The 19415-nt window shown below is 38.0% G+C and overlaps 1 protein-coding gene and 1 long non-coding RNA gene across 7 annotated transcripts in view; one reads left to right on the top strand and one right to left on the bottom strand.

The window, feature by feature from the left end:
* LOC140848368 (uncharacterized) overlaps positions 1-10285 on the top strand; it is a 57147-nt gene extending 46862 nt beyond the window's left edge. Inside the window, exon 3 of the long non-coding RNA XR_012129134.1 lies at positions 9693-10285. This is a non-coding gene — a long non-coding RNA (uncharacterized lncRNA). The remainder of the gene's footprint in view (positions 1-9692) is intronic.
* The window catches only part of HAVCR1 (hepatitis A virus cellular receptor 1), a 33113-nt gene continuing 15262 nt past the window's right edge, over positions 1565-19415 (bottom strand). For 5 of the 6 annotated variants that reach the window (XM_037025158.2, XM_037025161.2, XM_037025159.2 and 2 more), the window contains 5 exons: positions 14195-14302; positions 10956-11011; positions 7703-7814; positions 6327-6363; positions 1565-4197 (listed from right to left, as the gene is read on the bottom strand). In XM_037025158.2, coding sequence (XP_036881053.1) covers positions 4083-4197; positions 6327-6363; positions 7703-7814; positions 10956-11011; positions 14195-14302 — 428 coding nt within the window. In that variant the 3' untranslated portion in view covers positions 1565-4082. Of the gene's footprint in view, positions 4198-6326; positions 6489-7702; positions 7815-10955; positions 11012-14194; positions 14303-19415 lie in introns of all 6 variants that reach the window. The other variant, XM_037025162.2, reaches the window with a different exon arrangement.

The following is a 19415-nucleotide window of genomic DNA, read 5'->3' on the forward strand; positions in this document are numbered from 1 at the left end:
GAAGGATTATTGCATATATTTTTTAACATATTCTTAAATGAAATCATATTTTTATGTATTCTTTCATGAAATTGGAATGTTTAGTTTGAAATTAAAAATAAGCTAATCTTCTGTAATTTTAAAAGAAATTATTAGCTCCCACCTATCTTGCAAATCACAATCTGTAGGAGTAGGGCCCAGGAATCTGCATTTTAAAAAACTTCCAGCAGACCTAATCGTTTACCTCCTGACTTGCAGTATGTATACCACCTTTGCCATACTCATGGCCTTTTTGCTCTAGCTCATGCAAGTTGCTTTAGGTTAACTTTATAAATGTAGTTATCCTAAACAATATCCATTAAGTCATGGCTCTGATGCACTGCTTTCTGGAAGTGCACATCAAAACATAACTATTTTGGAAATCCATTGTGACCCAACTGAAGGCAGCCCCTGTGCCACTCCACTACACAAAGCTGTGTCCAGAAGAGGGGGTGTAGTGGCCTCTGGGTCCAGCGTGAGCAGAGCCAAACTTTGGAACCCTGTCCCTCTTCTTCCAGGGCCCCTCTTCCTAGGCCTGGGTGCCTTCATACAGCCCTGCAGAAAGCCTCTCGCTGCCAAGATGTAACCTTTTCCTCTGCTCCTTCCCCTACATACCCTCTTATGCCACCCCAGCCAAACCACTGAGAACAGTGTCACTGAAGCACTTTAATAAATGTGAAAATAAAATTTGGTGATGGATAGCAAGTTTAACCCTTATTATGCAAAAGTGCTTTGTTTTCTTTCCAAGAATGGGGCTATTAAAATACATGTTTATATAGAGGCCTTTTCATCCAGCACCGTGAGAGATGCCCATTTCTCCAGCTCCATTTCTTTCTGATCCTCCTCACTCACTCTGCTCACTCCGCTGCAGCCACACCAGCTTTTTACCATCCTTGGAACACACCTTCCTCTCTCCCTCTGAGAGCACAAGCTGTCTCCTGCCCCAGGGCCTTTGCGTCTGGTGGATTCCCTCAAGTGGCTGCTGCCTACACATTTATTTGGTTTCAACTAAAATGTCACCACTTTACTAGAGGCTTCTCCAGTCCAACCCAGCCGAAGCTATAGCAACTCCCACACCCTCCAGGCATCCTCTGTCTCAGCTTTTTCAACCAGAGGTGATATTGCCTCTCAGGAGACATTTGGTAGTATCTGAAGACATCTGCACTTGTCACAGCTGGAAAGACACAACTGTCCTCTAGTGAGTAGAGGCCAGGGATGCTTCCAAACACTCCACCATGCACAGGACAGTCCCCCAGCAAAAGGGTTATCTGGCCCCAAATGTCACAGTTGAGAAGCCCAGCTCTATCACACATTCTTTTATTCCTTAGCTTTGATCAGCTCCAGAATCAACGGTTTGGGGGTTTCTTCCCCACTCTACTGAGGTCCTTGAGAACTGGAGTTCAAGGTTGTTCTCTGATCTCCCCAGCACTAAAGGAATGCTGGGCACACTTGACTCTCAGATCTTGCCCCACTTGTCCTTGTCCTGTGAGTCGACAGCAAGTTGAAGATGCCTGGCCCTGACTAACTAATGAGCCTGAGAAAACAATTCAATTTTCAAAATAAAAACAAAAATCTCTTTTATTCTTGAGTGTACATGCAAATGAAACTAGCCACAAGAGTCTCTCACACTTTCATGTGCTCACAAAATTATCTTCACAGCCATCTGTGAAAAACTGGTTTTGCTCCTTCTTAAAAATGTGCAAACTTTCCTAAGTTTAAACATAAGGTCTTAATTATACCAGTGTCCAAATGCCCCAGATAGATTGTAGAAAACAGAATCTCAATTGTCTTGAAGAATCAAAGAAAAAAACTCAGTGCATGCTACAAGATTGATGTATTTACAGAAAAGAATTTAATATTAACTAAATACCTCCTCTTCCTTCCCTCTTACCCATCACCCTCTTGGGTACTGACAATTTTTTCTACAATATAAAATTATGGCTAAATTTAGCCAATACCTTTTAAAAAAACAAGCAATTCAAAACAAAAATAAGTACCATATAGCAAGAGACAAGTGCAACACCACTGAAATGTATTGAGCACTAATGCTAGATCTGTTATTACTATAAAGTCCACCAAAAGAATAAAACTTTTGCATTTCTGTAGTGTTTTTCACTTTTTAAACACTTTTCACAAGCAACATGCTATAAGAATTACCACTATACACTGATGTAAGTATGGAAGTAATTTTCTCTAATAGATTAAAACATTTAGGCATAAACAAACATATGCCCTAATGTCATCCAGTGTTACTGCTCAGAGTTAAGATTAGAACGTAGGTCCTATTCCAAATCCTATGTCCCCCTTTCCCCATGCCTCCACGTACTGTTTCACAGGGTGCTACTAGGCATGCCAGGAGTCATTGTGCTCATGAGGTTCAAACAAGTTTTTCAAGCAAAGCTAAGCAAACTCCCAGGGCCTGTAGTGTGCCATCAAAAATCTCCAGGAAGGATATGGAATATAGAGCAAGCATCATAAATCCAAAACCCCAGTCAGAAACCAGGTAACAAACATGAGCATGCAGGGAAGGCAAGGACTGTGGGACTGAAGGAATGTGATCTAATGAAGTCCCGATAGGACTTGCAGTCCAATGTTACAGGGTCTTTCCAGAAAAGGCACAAATCTGGGCTTTAGTCTAAAATATCCAGATTTATACATGTTGTTTTGAATTTTTTAGACCAGATCAGGCAGGCTCCATTTCAGAAACCCGGTATAGAAGGATTAACAATTTCATTTACCCATATAACCTTCATTCAGAGGTCCTATTAATTTCACAGAACTCTGCAGAACAGTGTCAAAAAATGTTGCCTTAGAAAACAAACATCCTGCCCTCTTAGACCACTGGGGTGTGAGTAGCTCTGAACCTCAAGCCTGAGTTATTTCAGAGTGGGTGTACTCATGTTGAAATTAATACCCAGCCTTGTTAACTATTCATGTAGAAATGCTTCTAGTGACCAAAAATATCTTCAGCTTTAACTTTTGTTTAACTGTCTTAGCAAAACTAAAAATTTAATAGAATCGTGGAAAAGGAATAACTTTGGGATTAATATGATATGAAAACAAGCCCTTCATCCTTCCAAAACACCTTTAAAAATCAAAGTGGTTTGAGGACAATTTAGAATTTCATTTGAAACTAGTAACACCCTCAATCAATACTGTTGTATCTGCAAACTAACTCTTCTAAGAAAGCCTTTTTCCTTATTCTCTCTTTCTTTTTTTCTTTTATTTCTGTCCTACCTCATTTTAAATATTAGTTCAGAGAGGCTGACAGTTGTCTATGTAAGTGCCCAGAACTGTGGCACAGATGTACAGAAGTGGCATGCATCAGGAGTAGTTAAATCACATGGCAATTAATTTTCTTTCCCTGGTCTTTACTTGGTCTACTCACTACCCGAGCTTCTTCTAACTGCAAAAATACTCTTCCTAGTCCCAGGGAAAGCACTTACTACCTTCTATTTCCAGAGCCATGAGAAATCAGATGTACCTATACTGGTAAAATCACACTCACTTCTATTTCCTCATGGGGGAAATAAAAACTTGTGCACCCCCATAATTTGAAACTTTTGGGGGACTAAAGAAATGTGACATTTGGCGTTACAACATAAAAAAACAAGAGATAATCGTGAAATGCTTCCAAGTGAAGCACTTTTAGTCCCAAATCAGATTTGCTGATTTTAAGTCCTGATTCAACTTTTCTTGACAGTTTTGGTGACCAAGGTAGTTCTTTTCCTGTCTCCTCAGGAAGAATTCTTGATGGATACAGGGTTCACAGCGTCTAAAGAGAATATACAGTCTACAGCATTCATTTTATGTTTGGGAGAGAGCTCTGCAATGACCAGAAAGTTTGAGCCAACTTTAGTACAAAAAATTAAGACTGTATTACCAAGTGAGGTTGACTGTACACAGATGAGCTAGAGTCACTCTACTCAACATCGTTGGTGTGTTCGAATGCATGTGAAATTGACAGAAAAATCATTCTGGAGCTTCAAAGGCCTCTGACATGGTGATAGCTGGTCACTCTTCCACAGTCAAGGGCATAAGGCCTTATAGGGCCATTCCAGGTCTTACTCCATGACGTAAACATTGTCCTCAATAATGTAGATATTGTCTTCTGCTCGGACACGCACTTCAGCTGTACCTTGCAAAGCTCCAATCTGAGGGTCATTCAATGAAACCATGCTACAGAAAGAATAACATGAGTAAGGGAAAAGCAGACCACTTCTGAAGTATGAGCAGCATGATTGTTTATGCTCAGGAAAGACTGGGTATTTGCAACTCCTGGAGCTCCATTCACACAGCCTATGAAATGAATAGAAGCGTCCAGAGATGCATATTAAGTTGCAGGAAAATCTGCTTAATAAGCAGGTAGAAAATCTAGGTAGTATTTTTAAAAATCAGACTAATGTCCTTCAAGAGTCTCATGTAACAGAATACAAAAATTGAAATCTAAGAAGACGGATATCAGACATCAAATTAAAGAATTAAATCAAGATGCATAATCTTAACGGTGGCTAAGAAGTGGTTTGGTTGATGTTTTTCCAACTGTGGATTTTAACCCTTTAGAGAGAAAAATCTATCTAGTGGTCTACATCCTATGTTTAAGATAAACACACAATATAAAATATCAGAGCATATTGGATACAGTAAAATAGTATTGTTTCACCTAAGTGTGTACAGGATCACGATGTCAAAAACCTTACTGTGTGTTAATGATCAGAATGTGAATGGATTAGATAACTTTTATAACATATTCACTCACACATCAAGAATATATAAAGGTCATGTGTTAAGTTTTTTATACAGCTGCTGCTTTGTAATTTGCATATAGTGACTGTTTTTATCACCTAAGCCTGCCCAGAAATTATATGGAACATAATGAGTCTTCATTCAGCTTTTATCTTTAAATGGACCAGTCATACATGTGTGAAAACAGTTTAGGTGTCAAGAGCTTAAAATGAGTCAATGTGATGACAGCTGCTTAAAAAAGAAAAAAAGTCATAAGGAAATGCTCAGGTTTTTCTGGGGTTTTTTTTTTGTTTTGCTTTTTATATTTTACAAGATTTTCTATAATAAATGATAAAAAGTAGACCTTTTCTTTAAAAATTAGTGAAAGGACAGAGATCAAATGAAACGGTGCTATGTTCCATGTTTTTTTTTTTTCTTATCAGGAGTATTTTTTTTCTTTCATTCTTGGAAGCTAATGGTCAAAAACTCTTATAAGTTTGGACTTAAAAGCCCTAAGATTGGGCCTTTTACCAGCTGTGTGTTGTGACCATGGATGTCCACTTAACATTTCTAAACCTGTTTTCCAATCCATAAACAGAATAATAGTGCCTCACAGGTGTATTGCTATGCAGGGCATGCTGAGGTAACAAAAGGTAACATTTACAGAGCGCTTACAATGTGTTTGGCACTGTTCAAGGCACATTCAGTGGATTGGCTCATGTAATGAACTCAGACCTAGGAAAGACTGGGGGCAAACATCCACTGAAAGAGACTAAGAATAACGGATGGCAGCCGAGGAGAGATGAATTTTTAAACAAAGCCCTTGTTTAAAACACAAGCTGGACCAAATGAAAGAGGCAACTTGGATTTGAAGTAATTATTTCCTACCATTACAAGTATTCCATCTGGCCAAAGACCACAGGGCATGGGTACAAGCAAAGGAGATTTAAGTTTTAGTTGGGCTGTAGGATGGATCTACAAAAACTGTAAATTCAAATGCCTAGGAAGCCAAATAACCAATGTAAATGAGCAGAGCAGGCTGTGTATGAACAATAGAGGATGACAGGAACCAGGGAGAACTAGAGGCATTTCCCCCGCCACAGTGCCTTTGTACTTCCTTAGCCTGAGTTGTCTTCCTCCAGAGCTTTGCAGAGCTGCCTTCTACTCTCTCGGGGCTCGCTCAGATAGGCCATTACACTGCTCTACTTCCTAATGGGATCTCTTTGGAATATAGTAGGCATTCAATAAAAAAAATGCTGAATGGAATCAAAGAACAAACTAAAATGTCATTCAAATGTTCTTTCAAACAAAATTAGTGATTTAGTTCTCTTGTTCTAAGAGGTTAAGATTGAGGTGCTCTTTCTTTAGCAGTCCTGGCACAATTCCAGGAAGATATAGAAAGTTAAAAATAAAAATATCATTGGAAGGTGTGGGCAGCAACAGGTGTCATTACAAAATCATTACAGTAGATTTTTCAGGATCCAGGAAATGGAAAGTTCAGGAAGAGGAAAGGGACGCAGAGAAATTTTTGTTTTGCTAGAGTAGGAACATCAAAAGTCATCAACAAATGCTTTCAAACTTACTTTAGTTGCTCCAGCTTGTTTCTTATGCATAAATATTCTAAATTTGGGAGAAGTTGAAGAGAAAGTTAGACATGTCAGCCAAAAAGTTCATGAGCTCACCAGGTAACTCCTTTCGAATCCATAGGACCCCAACAAACTCTTTAATGTAAAGCATCTCGTTTTCTTTAAAAAAAATTTTTTTATTAAGGTATCATTGATATACACTCTTATGAAGGTTTCACATAAAAAACAATGTGGTTATTACCTTCACCCATATTATCGAGTCCCCCCCTATAGCCCATTGCAGTCACTGTCCATTAGTGTAGCAAAATGCCAGAGTCACTACTTGTCTTTTCTGAGCTACACTGGCTTCCCCATGACCCCACACACACACCATGTGCACTACTCATAATACCCCTCAATCCCCTTCTCCCTCCCTCCCCACACACCCTTCCCTACCCCTCCCCTTTGGCAATCGCTAGTCCCTTTTAGAGTTTGTGAGTCTGCTGCTATTTTGTTCCTTCAGTTTTATAAACAATCTCATTTTCATTAATGATTTCATGTAATCACTCACACACCCTGGCTTACTTTAATGCAGTTATTCATAATTATATTTCATTTTTTAAGTTATTTTTTTATTGAAATACAGTTTATATACAATATTATATTTGTTTCAGATGAACTTAGTGATTCATCAGTTTCATACATGACTAAATGCTCACCATGATAAGTGTAGTTACCATCCATTACCATACAAAGATATTACAATATTATGAGCTATATTTCCTATGGCAGAGTTCCACCCCTGTGACTAAATTATTTTAAATTTTAAATTTGTAGTTCTTTATTCGCTTCACTGTTTTACCCAAACCCACCCCCTGTATTTAGTTTTTTTAAATGGACGATTGTGGTTCTTTCATAGGGGGCACACACACACACACACACACCTACACCCATTAGATGGCTGCCTTTTGAAACCCTTTGTTCCAGACGTAGCCCTGAAATCAGTTTCCATCCCGATACCTCATTTGTGTTCCTTGTTAAATGAGTGTGGCACAATCCTCAACAGCATCATCTCTCATGGGGACAAAAATGGATTTTTGAGGAGAGGGAAGGAGCAAGAATGAACGTATCATAGGTATTACAACGGTCTGCCGCCTTCCAGATCCCAGCTTGACTCAATGGACTCTTACTTCTTAGTATTCAACTTCTCCTAGGGAGATTTCAAATTCCATTTTCTCTTTGCAGGCCAATAATTTTTGTTTTAAAAAAAGGTTAAGAAATCGGGAAGTTATATGAAATCGAAGGCCCTTGACATGTGGAGTCCCTTGAACCCTGGCAGTCTGGCTCTAGAAGCCTTGCTCTGTTCCCTTAGGTACAATCCTGAAATGACTTACTTTTGGTGATTATGGCAACCAAAAAAATGAGCAATAGCATGGCAGGAATACAAATTCCAATGTAGAGTCCCTTACTGGTGATCATCCATGGATTTTGTGCCAAGGACACGTGCTAAGGAAACATGAGCAGATCCAAAAAGCATATTGTTAGAGTTATGGATAGAAGACATTTCCTAAAATAATGTACCCAGACATGTTTATCTTTTAGCCTTGGATTTATAATAGGCAGGCTTTGCTTTCATTTTTATATTACGTAAAAATTGCACGTTCATTTTAGAATGTGCAGCTAAGCATAAAGAGTTTTTCTATGTCATGAGGAGTAGGACCAAGTGATCTGAGGTTGTAACCAGGTGGTGAAATTCTAAGAATTTAAAATTCAAAATGTATTCTGAGATGATGGACATGTTTTATATCTTGCTTGGGGCGCTATTTACATAAGTGCACACTCTTGTCAAAACTCAAATTGTACGCTTTAGATGGATGCACTTTATGTGCTTTAAGACTCTGGCCCAAGGAATCAAGTCCCGGAATAAGTCTGGAGTCAAGACTGGCTCACTTGATTTAGAAAAACAGTGATATTTATGTAGATGCCCCCAAATCATAAAAGCTACTACCTGCCAGCCAGGTATATGGCCTCAGGTGTTGTAACTAAGAGTCCTAGTGGCTATGGTCTCTATTACTGACCCCCTTTTAACTATGTCCCAGGCTCTTTATCTCATTTAATCCTCTCAAGCATTCTACAAGATTGGTAGTATTTCATCTATTTTACAAATAATAAAGAAATCAATAAGCTATTTCCATAAGTATATTCTTACGATATTAAACAATTTTTGTTCATATATAAGTTGACTTGGTGATGTTGCCTAATATTGTTTGAATGTGATCATTTATTGAATTCGGTCCTTGATTATAGTCCATACTTTTTTTTAACTATAATTCAAGAATCTATCTGTGTTTATATAAATGGTCTTGAAAGTAGCTGCTCACAGACCTGGCACTCATTAAAAATTAATTTAAAATGCTGTGCAATTGAAGTTGCCTAATTTTATTTAAATCTGGTACAGTTCATAAAGGATCACCACCTCCTGGAGTAAGCCCAAAATATGCCAGGCACCATGCTCAGCTCCTTCATGTAGTTTAGCTCTAATCCCAAAGAGACCCCCACAGGGTGAGTAGTTAACAGAAAGGAAGTGGAGGATCAGAGAGAAGGATCAAGTCTCTTCCTGCAGAAAAGTTTAATCTCGGAAGTCAGGATCTTACTTCTTCTATTTAAATCACTGTGTGACCCTGGACAGGTTATTTAGCCTCTCAGAACCTCGTTTCTGTGCTTGTCAACTACAGATTAAACAGGTTTCTTGAGAAAGGTGCTTCCCGATAAACACTAGGAGGAACATAGAGGAAGGTAACCTACATTTCAGCCATCCTTGCTTAAAGGGGTAATGGCCAGTGGCTGCCAGGGAAAAGCCAAGTTATTACCTTACCGATGGAAGGTAAAGTGGTTAGATGGAATGTGGGGTGTAGAAGGTAGCCTTTGCTTTCATTTTTCCAACTATTATATTACATAAAAACTGCATGTTCATCTTAGAATGTGCAGCTAAGCATAAAGATAGTAAAACTAAAATCAATCATAATCCTAACATCCAGAAACAACCACCATTACCATTTTTCATTATACCCTCTTCTAGAATCTTTTCCTTCTAGTGTTTTTCTTAACAATTACTATATTTCATATATACTACAGTATAGGTACCATTTTAAAGGTTTCTTTTTCACTTAACAATCAATAGTAACTGTCTTTCCATGTCAGTAAATGCACTGCAGTGATTACATTCTTAGTGGTAATATGTGGGTATGCTTAATTCACTACATAATGAATCCCTTACTCATGAACATTTAGGTTGTTAAGAATATTTTCATGGTTATAAATAGCAGCAATTACATCTTTTCTCATACACCTTCATATATTTGTTCAATTCTCTCCTTAATATAGAGTCCAGAAAGTTGCAAGATTTCAAAATACCTGGAAGACAACTTGACACCCTCAGCATCAAGGGACAAAAGTCTGCGAGTTCACTACTGACTATCATGAATTTGCTTCTAAATTGCTTCTACTTTACTGCTAAATGTACCTTTCCTGCAGGTAACTGAAATCAAGAACAATCTCACCATTTAGAATATTTTTCTAAAAAAAGTCCAGCATGAGTCTGGCCATATAGCAAGAGAATAATTATTTACATAGTGGCAGTTCTGATATTTAGAATATACAGGGTCATCAGCCCACATCCATCAGATTAGTCAGTGCCTATGCCATACAAGTTGTTAAAAATTTTAATATCACTCCTATGTAGTCTCTCATTGTCACTAAGGTGTACAACACAAAGCTTTTTTATCCTAGTTAAATACCCTACCTTGCACGAGCTTGAATTTCTCTTACAATGGCTATGTTGGCCTTTTCTCATGTGCAACCAGAAGGATTATTCTCGCACCTCAAACTGTCTGTTGCTTCTAAGTTATTTGTACATACTAAAAGAAAAGTTGTTTCTCCCAGAGGGGCCAAATGAAAAGGTCCTATTGATAAATTTGTCTAACTTATTTGCAAAGACGAGGCTTTAATGAGCATCCTGAGACTAGAGCCCCTTAGCATTTTCTCAAGCTCACTGTGGAAAAAGTATGAGAACATCTTTCAAAATCACAAAGTTGTTTAAGATGTTAATACCTTAACAAGTCATCACATGGGGAGCCTTAGGTATAGAAAAACTCAGAAGCAGCCTCAAACTATATACACAGGATGGCAGTTGGGGTAGAAAAGGATAGCAAGGGGCTGGCGTTTAAATAACTGCACTTTCACTTACATAACATGTTTGTTTGGGGTGGCTTCCACTCCACCACACTGACTCAAAGAGTGTTATTCCCTAATGACCATGAAAGGCTTCCTTGGAATGTTGTATTACCTCACTCTCCTTGAGTAGTTCATTCTTTCTGGTTTTTGACCTGGAGAAAGTTTGCTTGTGTGCACACATGCCCACGCCCATGCATGTAGAATAAAATATCACCAGGCAAACAAGACTCTAACCAACTGGTCACCTACGTGATCTTTCCAAATTAATTAAAGCATCCCAATTTAAAAGTCAAATTCTTTTCTTCCCTTTTTTTTTCTTTTTAACTAGAAAGAATAAATCTGTACACCAGTCTTACAGAAGTAATCCAAAAATATAACTTGCTTTCAGGGAGACGCAGAAAGGAATATGCTTACAGTTTGATTGCTATGCCAAAGGCCATCTGAAGACTGTGTCACAGTACCACTGCCATCTGCTCAACAAAAGGAAAATTAATTAGAATTACAAAAAATATTGAATTTTCACTGCAGACACTAAATATATTCACATTGCCTTCTGGTGATGAATGAAAAGTTGAATAGTAATATGGCCAAATGCTTCAGGCATTGCAAGACTCATATCAAGTTAGTAACATTTATTAATTGATCCTGTAAGGTTGTATTTCTTAACCATTTTGTCATGGACCCCTCAAAAATGGACTCTTTTTTTCCTCTCCTTTATGGGAAAAAAAATGCATGTACCCAAAGTTTTATCTGTAATTTTAGAAGAGTCACAGAGGCCCATTCTTGGAATCAGGCTAAGAATGCCACTTAACGGCAAGTAATCAGTATTTTCATGCCAGCTAAAAGCCTGTCAATGAGTGCCCAGAGGCCGTATGCACTTCCAAAGGTCAGAAACACTGTATTCAGAATGGATATTACATGGGTTTTATCTTCAGAATATGAGTAAAATGTACTAAGATATCCAAAACAGGTGGCATATAACTCTGACCTTATATGCCAATGTACCGAGACTGTACTTTAGGAGTACTTTAGAAAATATCTGTTATATCAGCTGTAAGACCAATATATCTTTCACCACCTAAAATCCTAATAAAAAAGAATACTATGCCTTTAAGTTCTGAATGCTCAAACTTTAAAGAGTGTTTTGAAATATCTACTTTGTGATATAAGACATATTCTGCTGGCCTTCCTAGGCAGCTCTAGGTCAAATACAGAATTCTCTTTTTACTGAGAATCTACCATACACTAAGCAATTTACATCCTTACAACAATTTCCTTAATCCTGTTTTAGAGATGAGGAAACAGACTTGGAATGGTTAAATAAGTTTCAACACCAACAAATGACAAGAGCTTCTGTTCATAACCACCACACACATATTGCACTCCCAACCATGAATACTACAGATCTATGAAATTCCCTACCTATTGACAAAGCTGTGGAACCTCAGTGTGAATGGAATTGAACTAACCATATTCCCCAGAGGTTTTATATTACTGCCATGTTTACGTTTTACATATCCTGAGACTGCTGCTTAGAGAGCTAAAGGCCATATCTAGGTTTAGACAATATCTACAATCTGAGCTCTGTTTGCAACTTGTTTTGACCTTAACATGTCTTTTGAGGTACAGAACTGGATGATGCAGTAAAAACAGTAAAATAGATAAAATTTGAGTTCAATGCTGACAGTGTTCCTTCACAATGTGACCTTGAACACAGTCCTTTGCAACACATGTATGTATGGATGTGTGTGTATATGTACATATATATATTTCTAGGTGGGGTAACTTTGAACTATAAGCTATTCATAGTACCCATCTCATGAAGTTTTAAATTAGATGATGCATGTAAAGGACTTAACACCATATTAGGTAAATATTAGCTATTATTATTATCATGTTATAATGGAAGGAACAGTGGGGGGAGAAATACTATACAATGTACTTTCCAAACATCATGTCCTCTGATTATCATTAACATCCAGAAAAGAATGCAGCTACCTGCCCGTGGGCACACAGCTTGTAACTGGCAGTTGAACTCGTACCTGGGTGTCTCCACAGCAGAACTACAGGTCCTTCCCAGTCTAGCAGTGGCAGTGAATAAGGCGTGCCTTGAGAGAATTAAATGAGGTAACATACGACCGTTTCCTGGCACGTACATCTATTGAAGGTGGGTGGCTGCCGTGATGACCAAAATTGCTTCCAGACCCAAATTCATTGCTTCTGTGAGGATTTGGCTCAAGAGCCTCAGATATACTGCCAAGACAGCTATAATCACATGAGTCTCGGGGACACAGCTGCTCCAATGTCTGTTCCACTCTGGAAAGCTCTACCTTGACCAGGTTTTAGTGACATGACATTTTAGAAAATGATTCCCTACTCCTACTATCTTCCTTCTCACACCCTGTAAATGTGGGGTGCAGCTGCTCCTACTGCTGTTACCTTGTTGTTATTATTTTTTTAAGTCTATTTTCACTTTGTTTTTGTGCCCAGAAACAGCTCACACTAAGGACTCCAGTTTCAAAACCAAATGTCACCATTATCTAATCCTGACTGAATAGGTCCCTCTGTGAATCTCGCTGCAGGGCCATCTTAAATTAACCAGCTTCCAGGAATAATTGACAAAAGGTAAACTGTACTGGGGGTCCCCTACAGATTGGCAAGTCTTGAGTACAGTGAGTCATCTACAGGAGTCTTGCAAAGCTTGACCTTGCTTGGTTTTAGCACAAGTGCAAGGACACGTAAGCCAGCTCTGCATACAAAGGGGTTCAGCACACAGCCCTCCACAAACATACCACTCTAGGAAACAGAGTTATCTGGGAAAGGTGACAGGATTCGGCATCACTTCTTTCCACCCACCACAGTAAAGACAGGTTAGTCTTACATATCAGAAGAGTAGAGGTCATATTCTTTTTGTTTTTATTACAGTAACTACTTCATCTTCTTCAATACAGACAGAGAACCCCAGCCCAGAATGCGGACACAGGGGAAAAATGTTTGAGGGGAACAGTAGGATCTCAGTAAGACACACCTCTTTGGTGATAGTGTTCATGTCCTCAACATCTCAAAGTGTATGTGTGCAAGTTTCACAAGGCCTCAGGGGAACCTCCTGGCTGTATTAGGGACTGGGCCTTCGGCAAAGCAGTAATACGGGTGCCCAGTTTGGTCTGGATGCCAGAGCTTTAATTGCTTTAACTGGATTTAATTGCTTTAAGACTCTGGCCCAAGGAATCAAGTCCCGGAATAAGTCTGGAGTCAAGACTGGCTCACTTGATTTAGAAAAACAGTGATATTTATGTAGATGCTCCCAAATCATAAAAGCTACTACCTGCCAGCCAGGTATATGGCCTCAGGTGTTGTAACTAAGAGTCCTAGTGGCTATGGTCTCTATTACTGACCCCCTTTTAACTATGTCCCAGGCTCTTTATCTCATTTAATCCTCTCAAGCATTCTACAAGATTGGTAGTATTTCATCTATTTTACAAATGATAAAAACAAGTGCAGAGAGGGTAAGACATTTTTATTTGTTCAGGTCACGTAGTTGATCACACTCAGGTCAGATCTGTCTTATTCCAGAATATGTGCTCTTAACAATGTGACAATGATTATCAAAATCTGAATGCTCCCAGGTAATCAGGAAAAAAAAAAGAAGTTACCTGTTGGGCAAGAGTACAGTGGTGAATCGGTAGGTTGCAGAGTCCTGGGTCCCTGCAGTGTGGTAGGCTGGGTTTCTGCTGTCTGCACTGGTGAAGATGAAGTGGCAACTAGAATGAAAAGAATAGAAGAACTATGTTCCATTTGTGGAGGAAAATGCCCATCCAACAAAATAAAACTAAAATCAGCAATCACCATCAACTTCCCACAGTGTCAGCATCCAGCCACCCCACGAAGGCCCCTCTCATCTACCCACTTGCCATAATTTCAACTACCTCTTAGAATTTTTTTTATTAAGGTATCATTGATAGACAATCACATGGGCAACATTGTGGTTACTACATTCTCCCCTATTATCAAGTCCTCCCCACACCCCATTACAGTCACTGTCCATCAGCATAGTAGGATGCTACAGAGTCACTACTTGTCTTCTCTGTGCTATACTTCCTTCCCCATTTACACCTTACATTATGTGTGCTTATCATAAAGCCCCTTAATCCCCTTATCCCTCCCTACCCACCCACCCTCCCCAGTTCCTTTCCTTTTGGTAACTGTTAGTCCATTCTTGGGTTCTGTGAGTCTGCTGCTGTTTTGTTCCTTCAGTTTTTGCTTTGCTGTTATACTCTACAGATGAGTGAAATCATCTGGTACTTGTCTCTCTCTGCCTGGCTTATTTTACTGTGCATAATACCCTCTAGCTCCATCTATCTTGTTGCAAATAGTAGGATTTGTTTTCTTCTTATGGCTGAATAATATTCCATTGTGTATATGTACCACATCTTGTTTATCCATTCATCTACTTATAGATACTTAGGTTGCTTCCATATCTTGGCTGTTGTAAATAGTGCTGTGATAAACATTGGGGTGCATATGTCTTTTTGAATATGGGATTCTGTATTCTTAGGGTAAATTCCTAGGAGTGGAATTCCTGAGTCAAAAGGTATTTCTATTTTTAGTTTTTTGAGGAACCTCCATATTGCTTTCCACAATGGTTGAACTAATTTACATTTCCACCAGCAGTGTAGGAGGATTCCCCTTTCTCCACATCCTTGCCAGCATTTGTTATTGTTTGTCTTTTGCATGTTGGCCATCCTAAATAGTGTGAGGTGATACCTCACTGTGGTTTTGATTCTCATTTCTCTGATGATTAGCGATGTGGAGCATCTTTTCATGTGCCTATTGGCCATCTGAATTTCTTCTTTGGAGAACTGTCTTTTCAGATCCTCTGCCCATTTTTTAATCATGTTATTTGCTTTTTGGTTGTTGAGGTGCATGAGCTCTTTATATATTTTGGATGTCAACCCCTTATTGGTGTTTTATGAATATATTCTCCCATACCATATGATGTCTTTTTGTTCTAGTGATTGTGTCCTTTCCTGTACAGAAGCTTTTTAGTTTGATATAGTCACACTTTTTCATTTTTGCTTTTGTGTCCCTTGCCCAGGGAGATATGTTCATGAAAAAGTTGCTCATGTTTATATTAAAGAGAGTTTTGCAAAGGGAAAGGGACTGGGGATGATGGGTGGGAAGGGAGGGATAAGGGTGGGGAAAAAGAAAGGGGGCATTACGATTAGCATGTATAGTGCGTGGGGGGCACAGGGAGGGCTGCGCAACACAGAGAAGACAAGTAGTGATTTTACAGCATCTTACTATGCAGATGGACAGTGACTGTGAAGGGCTATGTCGGGGGAACTTGGTGAAGGGGGGAACCTAGTAAACATAATGTTCTTTCTGTAATTGTAGATTAATGATACCAAAATTAAAAAATTAAAAAATTAAAAAAAAGACTTTTGCCTATGTTTTCTTCAAAGACTTTTATGGTTTCATGACTTACATTCAGGTCTTTGATCCATTTTGAGTTTACTTTTGTGTATGGAGTTAGACAGTAATTCAATTTCATTCTCATACATGTAGCTGTCCAGTTTTGCCAACACCAGTTGTTGAAGAGGTTGTCATTTCCCCATTGTATGTTCATGGCTACTTTATCATATATTAATTGGTCATATATGTGTGGGCTCTCTATTCTGTTCCATTGATCAATGAGTCTGTTCTTGTGCCAGTACCAAATTGTCTTGATTACTGGAAATTGGAGAGCATAATCCCCCTGCTTTTAGTCTTCCTTGTCAGGATTGCTTTGGCTATTTGGGGTTTTTTATGGTTCCATATGAATTTTAGAACTATTTTTTCTAGTTCATTGAATAATGCTGTCAGTATTTTGACAGGGATTGCATTGAATCTGTAGATTGCTTTAGGCAGGATGGCCATTTTGACAATATTAATTCTTCCTACCCAAGAATATGGGATGACTTTCCATTTATTAGTGTCCTCTTTAATTTCTCTCAAGAATGTCTTGTAGTTTTGAGGGTATGGGTCTTTCACCTCCTTGGTTAGGGTTATTCCTAGGTGTGTTATTCTTTTATTTTTTTATTTTTTATTTTATTTATTTATTTTGTTAAAGCCAGCCAAATATACCAGTGGGGGGCTATATACTAACTTTAGTGTCACTAATGTTAATAAGTTCTGATAACCCACTACCATCGGAGCAGCCAGGTGTTTTTTTCTTTTTGATGCAATTATGAATGGAATTGTTTTCCAGATTTCTCTTTCTGCTAGTTCATCATTAGTGTATAGGAAAGCAACAGATTTCTGTGTGTTAATTTTGTATCCTACAACTTTGCTGAATTCATATATTTGTTCTAGTAGTTTTGGAGTGGATTCTTTAGGGTTCTTTATGTACAATATCATGTCATCTGTAAACAGTGACAGTTTAACTTCTTCCTTACCAATTTGGATGCTTTTTATTTCTTTGTGTTTTCTGATTGCCGTGGCTAGGACCTCCACTATTTTGTTGAATAAAAGTAGAGAGAGTGGGCATCCTTGTCTTGTTCCTAATGTTAGAGGAAAAGCATTCAGCTTTTCAGTGTTAAGTATGATGTTGGCTATGGGTTTGTCATATGTGGTCTTTATTATGTTGAGGTACTTGCGTTCTATACACATTTTGTTGAGAGTTTTTATCATGAGTGGGTGTTGAAATTTGTCAAATGCTTTTTCAGCACCTATAGAGATGATTATGTGATTTTTGTCCTTCTTTTTATTGATATAGTGGATGAAGTTGATGGATTTTCAAATGTTGTACCACCCTTGCATTCGGGATGAATACCACTTGATCATGATGCATGATTCTCTTTATGTATTTTTATATTCAGTTTGCTAATATTTTGTTGAGCATTTTTGCATCTATGTTCATCAGGGATATTGGTCTGTAGTTTTCTTTTTTGTGTGTGGTCTTTGCCTGATTTTGTTATTAGAGTGATGCTGGCTTCATAGAATAAGTTTGGAAATATTCCCTCCTCTTCTATTTTTTGGAAAACTTTAAGGAGAATGCATATTATGTCTTTTCTAAATGTCTCATAAAATTCAATGGTAAAGGGGTTTTGTTCTTGGATAGTTTTTTGATGACTGATTTAATTTCATTGTTGGAGATTGGTCTGTTCAGATTTTCTGTTTCTTCCTGGATCAGTCTTGGAAGGTTGTATTTTTCTAGAAAGTTGTCCATTTCTTCTAGGTTATCCAGTTTTTTGGCATACAACTTTTCATAGTATTCTCTAATAATTCTTTGTATTTCAGTGGCGCCCATAGTGATTTTTCCTTTTTCATTTCTGATTCTATTTGTGTGTGTAGATTCTCTTTTTTTCTTGATAAGTCTGGTTAGGGGTATAATTACTTTGTTTATTTCCTCAAAGAACCAGCTCTTGGTTTCATTAATTTTTTTCTATTGTTTTTATTCTTCTCAATTTTATTTATTTATTCTCTGGTCTTTATTATGTCCCTCCTTCTACTAGCTTTAGGCTTCATTTGTTCTTCTTTTTCCAGTTGCAACAATTGTGAAGTTAGACTGTTCATTTGGGATTGTTCATCCTTCTTTAAATATGCCTGGATTGCTATATACTTTCCTTTTAGAACTGCCTTCACTATGTCCCACAGACGTTGGGGTGTTGTGCTGTTGTCTTCATTTGTCTCCTTATATTGCTTGATCTCTTTTAATTTGGTCATTGATCCATTGATTATTTAGGAGCACGTTGTTAAGTCTCTATGTGTTTGTGAGCCTTTTTGTTTTCTTTGTACAATTTCTAATTTCATACATTTGTGATCTGAAAAGTTGGTTGGTACATTTTCAATCTTTTTTAACTTGCTGAGGCTCTTTTTGTGACCTAGTATGTGGTCTATTCTGGAAAATGTTCCAGGTACACATGAGAAGAATGTGTATCCTGCTGCTTTTGGATGGAGTGTTCTATAGATGTCTGTTAGGTCCATCTGCTCTAATGTTTTGTTCATTGCCTATTTGTGCCTACTTGTTTTCTATCCTTTAGAGTGAGTGGTGTGTTTAAGTCTCCTAAAATGAATGCATTGCAGTCTATTTCCCCCTTTAATTCTGTTAGTATTTGTTTCACATATGTAGGTGCTCCCGTGTTGGGTGCATAGATATTTATAATGGTTATATCCTCTTGTTGGACTTCCCCCTTTATCATCATGTAATGTCCTTCTTTGTCTCTTGTGACTATCTTTGTTTTGAAGTCTATCTGTCTGATACAAGTACTGCAACACCTGCTTTTTTCTCCCTATTGTTTGCATGAAATATCTTTTTCGATCCCTTCCCTTTTAGTTTGTATATGACTTTGGGTTTGAAGTGAGTCTCTTGTAGGCAGCATACAGATGGGTCTAGCTTCTTTATAAATTCTGTAACTCTGTGTCTTTTGATTGGTACATTCAGTCCATTTACATTTAGGATGATTATTGGTAGATATGTACTTATTGCCATTGCAGGCTTTGGATTTGTGGTCACCAAAGGTTCAAGGACAGCTTCTTTACTATCTAGCAGTTTACCTTAAGTCACTTATTACACTATTATAAACACAGTCTAATAATTCTTTTTGGTTGCCCTTCTTTTTCTTCCTCCTCCATTCTTTATATGTTAGGTGTCATATTTTGTACTCTTTGTGTATCCCTTGACTGACTTTGTGGGTACCGGATTTAATTTTCATTTGGTTAGTATTTAGTGGTCTTCCTTTACTGTGGTTTTATTTGCTCTGGTGACAGCTATTTAGTCTTAGGCACACTTCCATCTAGAACAGTTCCTTTAAAATGCACTATAGAGATGGTTTGTGGGAGGTAAATTCCCTCGACTTTTGCTTCTATAGGAATTGTTTAATCCCTCCCTCAAAT

Source organism: Manis javanica, chromosome 1, assembly GCF_040802235.1.
Source record: "Manis javanica isolate MJ-LG chromosome 1, MJ_LKY, whole genome shotgun sequence".
NCBI lineage: Eukaryota > Metazoa > Chordata > Mammalia > Pholidota > Manidae > Manis > Manis javanica.